Source organism: Coffea arabica, chromosome 7e, assembly GCF_036785885.1.
Source record: "Coffea arabica cultivar ET-39 chromosome 7e, Coffea Arabica ET-39 HiFi, whole genome shotgun sequence".
In the NCBI taxonomy this organism is placed as follows: Eukaryota; Viridiplantae; Streptophyta; class Magnoliopsida; order Gentianales; family Rubiaceae; genus Coffea; species Coffea arabica.
This window is the reverse complement of record NC_092323.1, coordinates 11,164,716-11,180,068: the sequence shown is the minus strand read 5'-3', so window position 1 is coordinate 11,180,068 and position 15,353 is coordinate 11,164,716. Positions and strand designations below refer to the sequence as shown.

At 35.5% G+C, this 15,353-nt stretch overlaps 2 protein-coding genes across 2 annotated transcripts; one reads left to right on the top strand and one right to left on the bottom strand.

Annotated features, from left to right (window-relative positions):
- The first annotated feature begins 3,969 nt into the window (after nucleotides 1-3,969).
- On the top strand, nucleotides 3,970-10,790 carry LOC113701214 (transcription repressor KAN1). The gene is made up of 6 exons (XM_027221753.2): nucleotides 3,970-5,547; nucleotides 5,708-5,784; nucleotides 6,440-6,485; nucleotides 6,760-6,934; nucleotides 10,082-10,181; nucleotides 10,286-10,790. The coding sequence occupies exons 1-6, from the start codon at nucleotides 4,608-4,610 to the stop codon at nucleotides 10,397-10,399; spliced, it is 1,452 nt and encodes a 483-aa protein (XP_027077554.2). The 5' UTR covers nucleotides 3,970-4,607; the 3' UTR covers nucleotides 10,400-10,790.
- Nucleotides 10,791-12,524: 1,734 nt separating this feature from the next.
- LOC113700347 (uncharacterized) lies at nucleotides 12,525-15,204 on the bottom strand. Its single transcript, XM_027220773.2, has 3 exons — nucleotides 14,820-15,204; nucleotides 13,624-13,861; nucleotides 12,525-12,977 (listed from the first exon to the last, which is right to left on the bottom strand). Exons 1-3 carry the CDS (start codon nucleotides 15,126-15,128, stop codon nucleotides 12,820-12,822), a joined length of 705 nt encoding a protein of 234 aa, XP_027076574.1. The 5' UTR covers nucleotides 15,129-15,204; the 3' UTR covers nucleotides 12,525-12,819.
- Between the last annotated feature and the right edge of the window lie 149 nt (nucleotides 15,205-15,353).

Sequence of the window (15,353 nt, the reverse complement as noted above, 5' to 3'; positions counted from 1 at the left end):
ACAGAAGTGGTGTATTAACTAAGATGCCAACCTCAATGCTATTATTCATGCACGGCCTTGTTTGGAAAGCTAGTTTTCATCAAAAAATTTCTACGTTTTTCGTGAACACATTTTTCAATCACTTTTTTACCTCACATATATCAAATCGTTACAGTACATTTCTTTTATAAAAATTCTAGAAAATTGCAATCCAAACAAGAAGTCTTCATTTGAATGGACACTAATCAACATGAACCTCGAGTGTTTAATTTTTTTTTTCAAAAAAGTAAAGTTAGATTTAGGAAGGAATATTTAAAAGTAAGAGTATATGTGAATATGTGTGTCTGAATGGTAAAGTTCTTATAATTTTCATAGTATAACATCTATAATGCTACTAAAATTTTCATAAATAAATGTTAACGTTGCTTATGTTGTTACGCCTCGCAACAAAAAAGACAAAAAAAGCCAAAATTTTGTTGGTCTTTTATATAATCATCTTTACTTTATGGTAAGCCAAGATAAGTCGTTGGATAATATTAACAAAACAGGTCCAGTGTCCAATTGATTTTGCAATCTACAAATCTTTTTTGGCAAATTAGCCCTGGTGTATACATTCTCAAGCCTCAAGCCAATAAAGCTAACATGCTTCCATCTTTCACCCCTATGAATTCCATCCCTTTTCCCTTTTTTTTTTGGTCTATTATATTAAGGTTATTGCAACAGCGGGGAACCAGAGAGGGAAAAACGAGTTTGTAACTAAGTTCATTTGATATTATAGATCTCTAAATATATATTTATATAACATACATTTATTCCATTTCATGCTAAATCATGGGTCAAATCATCCAAAGCCTCAATGGGTAATTGCCAATTCCAACCAAAAAATTAGCATAACATGACTCCCAGCTACAAATGCATGTACTCACAAAGCATAGTCGAATTATCAATGTTTGCACATTTTAAATTTCATTTCACTGTGTTCATGTGAGTAGATTCTAATAATCACAATCACATCTAAATGTGCTAAGATCACACTATAATGAGAATGTGGTGCTAAGATCACACTGTAATAAGAATGTGGTGGTATTGTCCTACCCTCCCAATGTTGTGTCAACTCACAAATTGGGTCCAAAGGTTTGAAAAAGAAGTCGAAATTTTCATGCATGATTTATCCAGTGCCTTTTCCACGGTGGTAGTACAATCCATTTACGTGGGGTGGACAATGTCTTATTCACTAGGAGTCTAGGATAGCGATATACTAATTAAATTACAACATGAGAATTGGAGTTTTCTTCAAGAACTGTGATTTTCGTTGCTCTAATTCTTTGATTCTCTCAACGACCCCGTATAGTCCTTTTCCTTGTATATATTTTTTTTCCTTCTCTTTTTCTTTATGCACGGATCAATTTGGCATTGATCAATTTCTTCAATTATAGCTTCAAAAGTCTATTAAATTCACTGTTTCAAGAGTCAAAGACTTTTTCTTTTTATTTGTGTGCTAAGTAGATAGATGTGGCTTGTCATAAGACAGATTGCTCAAAGCTTTACTGCACTTGCAGCAGGAGTAACAACGTATGAGTCGACTTGAATGTACTCCATGGACTTAAAATTAAAATTATACCAAACTTCAAGTCCAAAATTTAATTATACAGGTTAATGTATGAGTCGACTTTTTAATCAGCGTTATACAAGTATAATTACTTATGAGTAAATCTAAGTACCATAGAAGTTTTTAATTTTTGATTTCCTTATTCAGGTTTATATATATATACTCCATGTTTTCTTTATCATCTAACTAAAGCCAATTTCTAGAGATTCAAATTTCATATTTCAGTAGATCATGATAAAGGCTTTAGAAATGAGAATATGTCAACTTTTATTCCTTTTAACATTATGCGATTATTAGTCCATCAAACTAATTAACCACATTACTTTTAATAATTCAGCAATACCTTCGAGCAAAATGTTCAACATTCAATTGTCTATGCAAAAAGGCCGTCACATTGAGTGAACATTATAATTCTTTTATACAACAAATATTTTATCGAAATTATACAGATCGGTTTTGCAAGATCAAACATCGGTTACCAAGCATATGATAGAAGTTCAGATAGGACTGAGTACCATCACATGTTGGTCTGATGAGGCCTTAAATGGAAAGAGATGCCAGATTATTCGTTCGAAATTGGAAACAAATACGATATTGGATTTTTTGTCGGATGTGTTTGAATACGTTATTATTATTTGAAAACTTTTTTACTCGCATCACAGACACATTTTTCAATTTCTTTTTTATCTTTTCGACCACATCTTGATCTCACACACATCGCATCACGAAAAAAATGTTACAATAATTATTCTAATTTTTTAAAAAAATAATCTTCTTTCAAAAAATAAAAAATTTATTTTTGCAAACAAATGTAAATCCATAAGCAACATGTGCACAATTACATGTAGTATGAGGTTTGAAGCCAGAGACTTTAGTTAGCCTTCTTGTGGAGTGTTACGCTACAGCAGAAAAGGTACTTGCGTGGACATGCATCAAGCTTGACACGGTAAATTACGTATGTTATAAGCATCAAGAACAATTGATGGAAGGAATTTTCCAAGTCTTTTGATTTTTCGGATGTTGTACACACATTTACAGAGGGTGTCTTTTCCACAGTTCCGAACAAATTGAGAGTAATGAAGCAATGTTTAAAAAAAAAAAAGAGAAAAAGAAAAGACCGTACTTCGCTTTTTTTTTAAAAAAAATAATAATTTTTTTTTTCTGTGTCTAAATGAACAGTATAGGATAAGTTACTCTCTTCCAGAATTGGTGCTTCCACCACTTTTGTGATATAGAGTAACATCGAAGCAAGTGGGAGTAAAGACATATTCCGGTTTAAAAATTCAATGAAGCAAAGATGTTTGCAATGTCTAGTGAAGTTGCAGAGAAATAATTGCTTCCCAATATGTGGAGTTACAGAATGCCGACAATAAAGAAATCCGGTTTCACCCATTGATTCAGCCTAGGGTTTTGGAAACCTTAACAAAATTAGGGGGAGAGGGCAGAGGGGATGGTGGTGGAGTCAATGAGGGGTTTAAATGCACGGTCATGTGAGGAAGACTTAATAAAAATGCCCATGATGCCAGACAAAGTTGTTGAAAGATTAGAAGGGAATATTTGGGAGTATGAAAGGGAATTAGAAGGTGTATTTGTGGGTTTTTCTATGGATTTATGCACATGTTAATCCTATCAATACAAATACAATCTTTTTGTTATGTGGGCTCTCATCACTGAAGTCAATGGGACGACGGTCTATCCTATATACAAATGTACTTTATCTCCACATATATATATATTTATATATATATATACACACCATGAGATTAAAATATAATTACATATATATATATATATATCTGAACTAGAACTAATGTACAAAAAATTGGAAAAAAAAAAAAAGTTGCATGATCTAATGAGTCAAAAAGATAAAATTGATAAAAATAAAAATAAAAATAGAGATCGAAGATCTCATGATCGAGTTCTCAGGACTAGTCGATCGTTTATATATATTACTAACATAATATATAGTATGTATTTAGGCTGCAACTCTGACCTGCCTTTTATAGCACAAAAGTAGAGTTCTTAATGTACTTTACCCACTGAAACGAACAATAGTAAAATGCAACATTCCGTGTGTGAGAAATGAGAGAGAAGGAAGCGAAGACGGTGGGGGAAAAGGAATCAGCCTCTTTCCCTTTCACAAAAATTTAACCCGTCGACTACGGGGAAGGAAAGGAATAGTAGCTTGGGAAATCAACAAAAAGTGACAATGTAACTTTTTTTATTTTTTTAAAAACTAATTTTCTAATTTTTTATATTAGCAGTATTTTGTTTTCTTGTTCTGTTTGTGATTGTGTTTTTTGTTTTCTTGTTTGCTATGCCTTGCTTTTCTGCTTGGTTTGACTAGAGAATAGAGATAGAGAGGAGACCTCCTTGTTCTTCTAGTGTCATTTTCCGAGATATACTCTCGAGGGAAGGAACCACCAATAGGTCCAATACCCCCCAGCCCCCCTTCTTTCTCTCCCTTTACATTCATGCCTTTCTGGAATTCCTTCTTTCTCTTGTGTCTTTCCTTCATTCCATTCCCTCAAACCACAGCTTAGTTAAGACTTCAGACAAGACACGCCCAAAGATAAACTCCCCATCTCTCTCTCTATCTCTCCCAAAGAGGATACAAAAAACTTGTTAAAACTCAGAAAGAGTCGCTAGCTTCCACTTTTTTGTAGTAGTTGTAGTTCTCTTCTCTTTTCTTCTTGTAGCTTTGAAAGCAAATAGAGCAAGATCTTCTTTTATGGCTTTACAATCTCCAAGGGAATTTGCTGCCTGCCTGGTATAAATCCCCCAAGAAGCAAAGTTAACAAGTGGTTCTTGTTTAACTTTCTTTTCTTTCTTTTATGTCTTTATGAACTTTTTCTTGTGTGTGCTATAGCACTAATGCTCTACTACTCTTGTTTCCTCGTATAAATTTTGGGTTTTGGATTCTCCAATAAAGAAAAGAAAAGCAACCATTTCTTGGCAGAGGAGTAAGAGGTACTATAGCCAGGAGAAATTAGAACCAAGAAAAAAAAAAAAAACAAGTATGCCTTTTGAACAATCTTCAAAACCAGGACCTGATCTTTCTCTCCACATTAGTCCTCCTTGTAGTTCCTCTTCACAAATTTGCAACAGTATCGATGAAATAAATCCCCTCAGCAGCTGTTTCGATCTCGATAGTACCAGAAGAGAAGTACAAGTACAAAAATCCAACACCACGGTTCAAGCATACACCGAGCTTTCCTTGGCGCATCCAGCAGCAAATTCACTCACTGATGAGAGCCACCAAAACCACCGCCGGCATAGAAGCTTTGCAGGTGGAGGAACTCATCATCTTCACCATGAAGACCAACCTCAAAACCCTTACAACCAAACGGCACCAAACATAAGTATTTATCAGCAACCAAATAGCCAGCAGCAGATGAATCACATCAATCATGGGGTTTCATTGCTAGATGTTTCAGATGGATTAAGGCCAATAAAGGGTATCCCGGTTTATAACCACAACCGTTCATTTCCTTTCTTGCCTTTAGACCATCATACAAGAGAGGTTAAGGATCCAAAGATGGGCTTCTATTCAATGGCCAATTATCCCTCTTGGTCATCCTCACTATCACAATCATCATCAGCTTCTGTGGTTAATCAGTCGTCTTCACCTTATTTCAATGGTGGTTTGGATCATTTATCGATCTTGAACGCTGCCGGGGGACCTAATGCAGCAGCTTCCTCGGCTTATCATCGACTACATCAACCTAGTGGGGCTTCTTCAAGGTTTAATGGGCTCGGGCTCTCATCATCCTATCAGCTGCACCATCATCATAATCAGTATGGATTAGGGGCTTCAGATGCTTCCCATGGGATGATGAGATCAAGATTTCTACCCAAACTTCCGGCAAAAAGGAGCATGAGAGCACCAAGAATGAGATGGACAAGTACACTTCATGCCCGGTTTGTTCATGCTGTTGAGCTTCTTGGTGGCCATGAAAGTATATTTTCGTCCAATTTCCAAACTTTTACATTATCAACTCTTTCCTTTCTTCTTAAAATAGTTTAGCTTTCTCCTATCAATTTTTTCAGCCCAGAAGTCTTGATTATTTTTAAGGATGCATAAAAATTTGATCTTTGATTGATTCTGATAATATTCAGGGGCTACTCCAAAGTCAGTTCTCGAGCTAATGGATGTGAAAGATCTTACTCTAGCTCATGTCAAGAGCCATTTGCAGGTACAACAAAATGAAAATTATTTTTAGATAAACAAAAAGGATAAAAGAAAAAAATCTCAGGCTCACTTCAAAATCACTCTTTTTCTTTGTGTCTCTCTTTCTCTCTCGTGGATGTTTCTCTCTCTGGGGTTTATGATGTCTGTTTTGGTCTCCGTCTGTCCCTCCGGCACAATAGCCGATGAATGCAGTAATGAATGACTAAATGAATGAATTAAAGCAGGAAAAGGAGAGAGAAGTTTTAGTCTTCTGAGTTCTGACCTTCTTTCTGAGGACCAGACACAACCACAAAACAACCAAGAAAGAAAGAGAGAGAAGTATTATAGTAGTTCTGCATAGAATAGAATGATAACAGACAAAAGTAAGTCATCATTTTTCAATTATACACAGCTCATTACTACCTTATCAAACATCAACCTCGTGATTAATGATGAAACCAAGACATGACCAGAAAGAATTCCCAGAACAACCGGAAACCAACCCCCCCCCCCCCCCCCACCCACCCAAAACAAAAAAAAAAGTAGCACCTGTTGAATGAGTGTAGTTAGAGCATTCAAGAAAAAAACAAAAAAGAAGAGAGATTGTAAAAAAGAAAAGTTTAATTGTTTTTATACTTGGTCTTAAATTTGTCTTAATCCATCACTGTTTTCCAATGCAGATGTATCGAACTGTTAAAACCACTGACAAACCTGCAGCTTCCTCAGGTAATTCGTATTGCTTGGCTTAGCATTTCTCTTTTTTTTATCATAGCAGCATTTATTCTTCTGATTATTTATGGTACTGGATAGATTTACGCCATCTGCTGTACAAGTTGTACATTAAGGCTAGACAATATTGATTTCAAAGATGCATGTATCTCTATGTCCATCCAATATTTGAAATCCGCCCATGTATGCAAATTTTTGTCCTTGTTTTCGTTATCTGCATGCACTGTATAAAGCATTAATATTCATTGACGTTTTCAACATTTTCTTGCAGGTCAGTCAGACGGATCAGGTGATGAAGATCTCTCTACAATCGGCAGTGGCGCCGGTGGTGATCGTTCCAGTTTACGCCGTTTCATTGATCAAAGAGGACCATCTGATGGATCAATATTACAACAAGAATCCGAATATCCTTCTACTACAACTACTTTATGGAGTAACTCCTCAAGGTATTTATATAGCATCACCAATAAATTAAATTTTTTTGATGATTTGGTGAAGTTTTGGGATTATATGGAAATGTTTATTCTTTTTTATGAGAAAATCTCTGTTAAATGCCAAAGTAGAGCTTTAAAATAACGAATGGCAGTATATATGAACTGATGGCATTTGTTTCCTTTTTCTTTTGCATGGTACCTGAAACTTAGAAATGCAAACCCACGTCCGCCATTTTTGAAGAATAAAAGGATTCCTGTGGCAGCTTTTGCTTTTTTGTTCTGTTTTGTTTTTTCTTTCCCTTCTTTTATTTTTTAATTATATACTGATGGGGTTAAGTCTGTCTGTGTTTCCGTTCTTTATGATCTCGGTGTTTGAGAGATTTTCACCTGAGATTACATATGTAGCTTTTTCATAGAGGCATTTGGAAAAGGTAGAAAGATAATCAAAGGTGTTAAACAAGATAAGGAAAGCAACTACTGCTTCCCTATCTCTTCTTTTTCTCCTTGGAATTATTTGTTCACACTGTTATGACTATTTTAATTTTTTAAACCCTTTTCTTTAATTCTCTTCACGAGGACATTGCATATAGGAACAAGAAAGGACCAGTGTCTTGACTTAAGTGCTCTCCTTTTCTCAAAGTATTATTTAACTAATCTTGGAGGGTGTCTGGTGCATTTCTTCTGAATCTTTGTACTACATAACAGGCATTGCCATGTATATAGCAGCTTCTACTGAGAGAGCTGCTACTGATGAAGTCCTTGGCCTTACTTTGACTCCATTTTCTCTTCTGCCAAATTTTTTTTTTTTTTTTTTTTTGGTGTTATCATGATTAGTCAGTTCATTGTACTCGTTTGCTTGCATTCAGATGGTTTATTTCATCATATGACCCTCCAAATTACGTGCTAATTGATTTGGAAATTTCGATGTTCAATATGCCTTCAACAATTACTTTTTAAAGACACTTTTTTATTTTTTGGGTAGAAAACCACCAGAAGTTGTTTGTGATGTGCATGGACTTTTACTTTTTATATCATGTTGTCTTATTGCCATTATGATTAGTATGACGACTATTAGTATGATTGTTGTTACTATAAAATTGTCATTGATATCTTACTTAAACCAAGCTTTTCGTGGAATTTTTGTTGGAATTGAAGAACTGATGATCTCTCAATCTCGCTGCTGTATGCATTTGTCAAGTGCCCTTCTTCTTTGTTTTTACTTGAATTCATAATGTGAATACCTTCTTAGGTTCACCAATTTCTGTCCCTTATTGTCAAGGAGTTCACTTTTTCTTTCCGTAAAACTTTGTAGACTTAGCTTATTTTTGGTAGAGGTTGATAAAAGTTAATGCTAAAGAATGTTCAAAAAGATGAGACAATTAGTTGGTTGATTAAACATGTGGTCTTGACTGTACGAAGAGTTTGGATCCACCTTCTTTTGGGAGCTTAGAAGTTAGAACACAAGTGCCTCAAATTAACTTCAGGTCTCAATAAGGTTTCTTCCAAGCACAAGTACAATACAATAAAGCAGTTCATGTAAATTCACGTCTGCCAAAGACTAGGGTTGCTTTAAAACCCAAAGATAAATAAAAGGCACGTTTATGGCCTTCATTTCAGACCTGTGGATGGATGGTTTAGCCTGGGTATAGCTATTCTTTTTATTATTCTCTTTGTCTTGTTTGTGGATGGTTTCTTGTATCATGCTCACAAAAAATGAAATAGATTAAAAAAATTTCGAATAGAGTTTCCATCTGAATATATAAATAGTTATGAAGTTTACAACTATTGGAGCCCTAAGTAAGAGTCAAGAATAAGACGAAGAAAATGACTTCTGCTGTACTGATTTTGTGATTGCTGCTTTGATATGGCCTATGGAGGACTCCCTTGATTTCGATGTTTCATCAAGAGCCAACTAATTGTATATTTTCAAAAAAAAAAAAAAAAATGAAATTCGAAGGAATATAATAGCAAAATTTCTTTCTCCACAGGTCATTTCTCTCTTAATAGACTTCACTTAAATCCGAATAAAACCTCTTGCTTATCAAAAAGGAAAAATGAATACCACTTCTTGTAGTTTGTTATTGGATTCTAATCTAATTTGTCCATCCATGTAACATGAAAAGTCCTGCATGCCTGCGTGGTTCCTGCATTATGTTTTCCTCAAGACAAATAGTTCCTGCATTTATTTTTAACTCATTGAACGAATATGAAGTCTTAAAATTTGCAAGTCTTTCACTCATGAAATGGCTGAATTATTTATTGGCAGACAGTCCAAACTGTACGATCCTTTATTTGCTTTATAGTCCAAACTGCCCAGAGCACTGTCACTTCTACTTATGAAATAAAAGGCCTCAAAATGGCCTAAACTATTGTGCCAAGATATAGATCCTTATCGATTTTATGTACTTGTAGAACACATTATTACCTTTGAATGACTTTAACATCTTCATATGTGTGAACTCCAAAATAAAGCAGTAACTATTGGTGTCTTTTCATGCAAACTCACATTTGAATGTTGACTAGGTTCTATATAGCTTTTTCAGGTGGTTCAGGATCACCAAAGTATAGAAATTGTTGCATAGAAAAAAAAAATTCATCAAACAAGTATATATATATATCTTAGTTATGTAATCTTGTATTAGGATCATGGGAATTCTCAGTTGCTAGCCTCTCGATTGAATTCCTAAACAGTAGGTCCAATAAAGCTGCCTAGCTGGGGTCGATTGCTTGAGCTTCTATTCTAAAGAGCTGGAAAATTTATGATGATCTCAAACATCAAAACCTATCTTTTTAAAGCTTTTCCATTGTTAATTTCCTTTTCGGCTTAGAAGAGCGGGGTGAAAGGTTGAACTATAGTAACTCAAACTTTAAGCACTTCCAGTTTCTTGTCGGTCAATGACAACAAGATTATAGGTTTTCCTGCCAACTGACATAGAAATTTAAGTATCATTCTACATTTGTTAGTACTTTTCTGAATACGATAGAATTTAAGTGGCTAATCCACTTGTCTAAGCATTCTATTTTTTTTTGTTGTAATTTAGCATGTACGTCTAAGCTACCAAATTCAAACACAAATAAGGGTTCGGCAGCCCTTATCCCGAGTATACATGCCTACTTGTTCTGCAATTTGACTCGATACATATTCTTTTGAAATTTCAGCAGCAGAGAGGGGTGGATGCAAAGTACCGCTGGTGATCTAAATGGGGTCAGACATTCCTCATCCATGCCATTGGAACAAAGATCAGGGCACCATATAGAGGTATGTGACTCTTCCTAAATTTAATTCGTAAAGAATGATCGGTTACAAAAAAAACGCCTCAAAACTCATGCAGAATCTTGATAGTATTATGGAAAATGATGCAGGAATGTGATTCTTCTCGGCCGAATAGCTATCTAATTCCCAGTCTTGAACGTAAAAATCCGAGCTTGGAGTTCACTTTAGGCAGACCAGATTGGGTTGAAAAAGAGCTTGCATGATCGTATAATTAGGATATCCCCATGATGATTCTGCTATCTTTTTTGCTGGATTTTCTTTTTGTGAATCAAATGAAGGCGTAATATATAAAGACATACTCCTGAGAGAAAGAATTAAATTAGCCCTTCTCCTTTTTTCTTTTTTCTTTTTTCTTTTTTGTGCTTTTGGGTAATGTGTAAATTGGCCCTTCCTACTTCTGCATGCATGCTATCTTTTTCAAATTGACGTGGCCATCATTTTTTGCCCTTTTTCCTGTCTTAATTATGACTAGTTCCTTTTTCTTCCTTTCTCCTTCACCCCAGTTGATTATTAAGCCAGTCATGGCTCTTTTTTTTTTTTTTTTTTTTTCAATGTTCAGACGATACTGATTATCCTGAAGTATAAGCATTTCCCTACTTATAATGCATTGAACGTCAAAGATTCAAAAAAAAATGAGTGTCATATTTCACACGAGCAAAAGTGCTGAATTGTAGAGGAAGATAAGAGGGGAAAGTTGACGGTTAGAGTGTAAATTCTTATTTTGTTATCTAAAACTCGCCAATTCTCCAAAAAAAAAAAAAAAAGTGCTGAATTTGTTGAGTGCAACCAAGGTCTAAATTCCACTCAAGAAATGCAAAAAAATGAATTAGTTGACCAAGATTGAAAATTCATTTCTTCTGAAATTTTCAGCTGGTCCTAATTGATTTTCATTCATTAAGGATTAATTGCATCAGCTTATGCAAACCAAAAACTATAAATTCTTAATTACGTGAACCACAAGAAAATGAGTGTTTGTTTGTGTGGTAAAAGGGAACGAAAGAGAGATATTTCCTTCAGTAAGAGTTATGAATGAATATCTAATGTAATCAATATGAGAAATTATTGCCTATCAATAGGGAGTAGTGATTGTATATGGTAAACTTTTCCTTTGAATAAGAGAGATGGAAGATTTGTGACAATTATCTTGTTCAGTAATGTTACTCTATAGAAAACAAAATAAGTGCATCACTAAGAACAGCCAAGAGTCATTTTCAGGCAAACTATCTATCTAAGATCCTGCCCAAGTCCTGATTAAACCAAATTATTATGCCTATGCATTGTTAGGTATTTGCCGTAATAAAAGATGTAAGCAACTATACCTAAAGAAAATGACACCTTGTGAATACAATAATGTAAACATGAATTTTTCAAGTAAAAAGTCCAAGGTATCGACTTGCAATTTTGGGTTTCAATTTTTTTTTTTGTTCAATACATTCGTTTTATTTGCTTTCTTGGAACTTGATGATGCTTCTTGAAACAAATTTAACTTGGTTCTAAGTTTACTTTCTCTTCTAATCTTTTTATTTTACATGTAAGTAAACATGTAGCAGATTGTGATCTTGATTATAGAACTAGTTACTTATAAATTATTTTAAATTTTTGAAAAAAAAAAATCTTGTTACACATCCAAACGTAACTAGTTTTTTTAATTTCCCAAGAGCTGTTCGTTATATAACCAAAATTTCATACAATTAATTATGAGAAAAATTAGAATCAAATTCAATTATTAGAAAACGGTGTGGGGATGGGGACGGGTAGTGGAGGGAAGCTTAGAAAGAATGAGGTTTAGCCTATGAAAAAAAAAAAATCAAAACCCTAAACCTCAGTTTCAAAAAAATTAGGTTTAGCCTATGGAAAAAAAAAATCAAATTTAATACTTCAATTTCTAATTCCTGTCAAAGACTCAAAGCCAAGCTACTTATGCATGGTCAAAAACCGTACCCAGATGAGTGGCTAAAGGTCAGTGGAGATGGGGCAAACAAAGGAAACCCAATAGCTCAAGAGACCATTGTGGAGTTTGGTCCAATATTAGAGCAGAGCTCGTTTTATTTTACTAAGCACTTATTATTTCTGGGATCTAATAGGTACTTCGTGGGCTGGCCCAATCAACAATGACTATGGATTTTGGATTGTTTCTCATCCTCTTCTTGCTTAGTCCAGTAACGAAACTGATCAGAGTCGGAGACTGGACTCGACAAAGTACAGCCTCCATGGGCCTTAATCACCCCAATCAGAAACAAAACCCAACAGTTTTCGTCCTTTAAACTCCACAATGAAAGCTCTGATGAAAAGAACTCCTTTCACGTCCGGCTCAGACCGACAGCACTCTTCGTCAAGAAATAAGAATACCATACAAGAAGAAATTTTACAAGCAAAAAAAACCATTTCTACCGCATCATTCTCCAGCATACTATCAAAATATGCACAAAAGAGAGTGTACTCGTACAAAGTACCACGCAGAGATGCGAGATATTTTTCCCATTTCTTCCTTTTTACACAAAAAGCAAAAATCCCCCAAGCAACAATCTCATACTTTCCACAAACCTACATGATCAAACATGTATTATCTACTACAGCATGCAACAGTGTAGACAACACGAGCTAATATCTCGACCCCAGCCCATCAATCTGCTAACTTGTTTGATTGTGAGTCATGCTGGCGTGCAACTCTAGCAGAAGAATATGCTGAGACCACGGACCCTGTCACATTCAAGGATTGCTTTGCTAGACCTACTCCCTTCTGTGTTGCCACCCATATGGTCCAAAAGAATCCGATCCAACCTGATGAGAAAAGAAAAAATGAAAGCTCAAAGAACCATAAATAAATATTAAGTTTCACTTAGGCTAACTGCAGAATCCCTAGTTGCCTATTTCATTCATGGATCTCCGAGCCAAACCAGATGAGTGGTTATTTTAAGTACAAAACCAGTTTACGTAAATGACACAAGCAGAAAACCATACTGTTAAGCTGTTAGTCATTGGACAATAGAACAGGAAGAGCCTTTGAGGACTTAAAGAAGATATCAGAGCGGATGTGACGCATGGTCTTTCCTGATAATGTTAATAGATCAGCCAACCCGGTCAAAAACTACCATGCAACTTAACAGAAGACCTTGTCATGGAAGGACATCTGGGCACTTGTATGTACGCATATAACCACAATGCAGTAGGACACTTAAGTACAGGCAAAGAGATTAATGCCAATAAGGAGTACTATTAAACGAGGATAAGCACAAGCAGCTCAAACTGAGAGAAGCTCTAAAAACTGAAATGAATACATGAGCACCAAAAACATAAGTTAAGCACCAGTTACCCTGTTGGATCTAAGCTTATAAAAGAAAAAAAGTAAGCTCAGTGAATGTCTCCATTTGAGAGCCAAAGTGGGAGGAGAAAGAAGGGAGAATGAGACTTGAATTAAAAGGTCTACCTGCGGTAATAAGAACAGCAATAATTGCAGATATAGTTGTAGCAGAAATAGCAAACACGGCAACGGACAATGCACCAATGTAGATGGCTGTAAGAGAAGCAAAGAAGATAGCCAAGAATCCTCCAGCTGCTGCTAATGACATGAGAAGAGATATCACAACTGCATTTAGAGTTGCAGCAACAAAGAACAATATGAAAACTAGAAGTCCTGTCAGAGCCAGAAGAGCAATTGTTCCAACCTGGAGCAAACACAAGCAGCAAAAGAGATATCAATAATGGCGTGCTGGAATTTCCAACTCAATAATATACTGCTTCAAGCGTCAAGTCAACAGCTATGAAGATCAACTCTTTTTCCATAAATAAGGTGCAGACACAATTTTAGGTGTTTACAAATTGACCAACCATGACTTCAGGTCTCCATCACCCCATCAGTTCAATAAAAAGCACAGTTTTACAAATCATTGTTCTTCCTGAACAGAACACATCCCCAAAGGTGAAACAGTAAAGCAAACTCAGAGTATTAATCTCATCCTGTAACTTCAAGCATCCGAAATTGGTATTGTGATGCAAACCAAATGCTTTTTGTCTTACTTCGATCACGCTTTGTAAACTAGCAATATACTGCGGGAAAAAAGGGGAAAAAGAACTGGCTATGTATTCAGTATGTTCATATAAGTACAAAATCATCTTAGTTGGATACACTAGAACTTGGTTGGTCAAATTAGTACCGCAACTCTGTAAGATCCCCAATAATTACACCTTTAAAGTAGTTTAAGTTGGTACGAAAAATCATGACCCACTCAAGCATACGACATTGCCTTACGTGGGCTTTGACAGACAGAAATTAAGAACAAAGATCAACTTCTGGAAGATTCTAATCAAGCATGCAAAATTTCTACTTTGAAATAAGTAATGGTTAAAAACTATCCTTAATTTTTGGATAATAGGAAAACTTCACCCAAAAAGGTACAAAAGAAAAACGAGAATAAAACTATAAAAGTAAATTTATTCAGTATATTCATGTTTGAAATCATTTCTCGTGCCAAATTTATATTCCTCAGCTACACTAGAAGCAAAGAATCAAGCAAAAAAGAGAAAAATTAAAACCAAGTAAAATTAATACTATAATACCCAGAAAACAAAAGCGACAAAGAAGAAGAAGAAGAAAAGTCGATCTGGGGTGGAGTAATTTCTTACGGAAACAACGAGAAGGGCTCGGAGAGGGGAGCCACGGCGAGTCCAGAGGAGGACATGACGAGCTGTATTCTTAGTAGCAAGGCGAAGCAGAGGAACATTTTCGGAGAGAGCAGCTTTGGACCGGCGAAGCAGAGGAGCAGATGCTGAGCTTGGAAAGAACATCGCAGCAATCAAACGGTTGAAAACTATGTAAAGAGGGATCTCTTCTTCTTGTTGAGAAGTCCGCTTGGCATAGAAATCTTTCTTGTCTTCACTGTCTCCAGCAACCTCGACATTGACGCCGTTAGAATTCTCCGCCGCTCCCTCCATCTCTGGTCACACGATGCACAATTTTGTTTTCTAGTGTGTGTGTTTGTTGAGCGTGCAAATTTGAGTGTTAAGGAGGAGTGTAGTACTGGCCAGAGTTATTAAACCGAGCCGGGGAGGAACTCGCCCAAAGGATGGGTCAACGGATTATCTTATTCAATCAATAGATGGGTGGTTGAATCAGTAGATCATCCAATATATTTAAAAATATTATTATATTTCATAATT

Coding starts and splice junctions, on each gene's coding strand:
- LOC113701214 (XM_027221753.2), top strand. CDS start 4,608: ATGCCTTTTGAACAATCTTCAAAACCAGGACCTGATCTTTCTCTCCAC. Junction 6,486..6,759: donor CAAACCTGCAGCTTCCTCAG/GTAATTCGTATT, acceptor ATTTTCTTGCAG/GTCAGTCAGACGGATCAGGT. Junction 10,182..10,285: donor GATCAGGGCACCATATAGAG/GTATGTGACTCT, acceptor AAAATGATGCAG/GAATGTGATTCTTCTCGGCC.
- LOC113700347 (XM_027220773.2), bottom strand. CDS start 15,128: ATGGAGGGAGCGGCGGAGAATTCTAACGGCGTCAATGTCGAGGTTGCT. Junction 13,862..14,819: donor GAGCCCTTCTCGTTGTTTCC/GTAAGAAATTAC, acceptor TGTTTGCTCCAG/GTTGGAACAATTGCTCTTCT. Junction 12,978..13,623: donor TGCTGTTCTTATTACCGCAG/GTAGACCTTTTA, acceptor TTTTCTCATCAG/GTTGGATCGGATTCTTTTGG.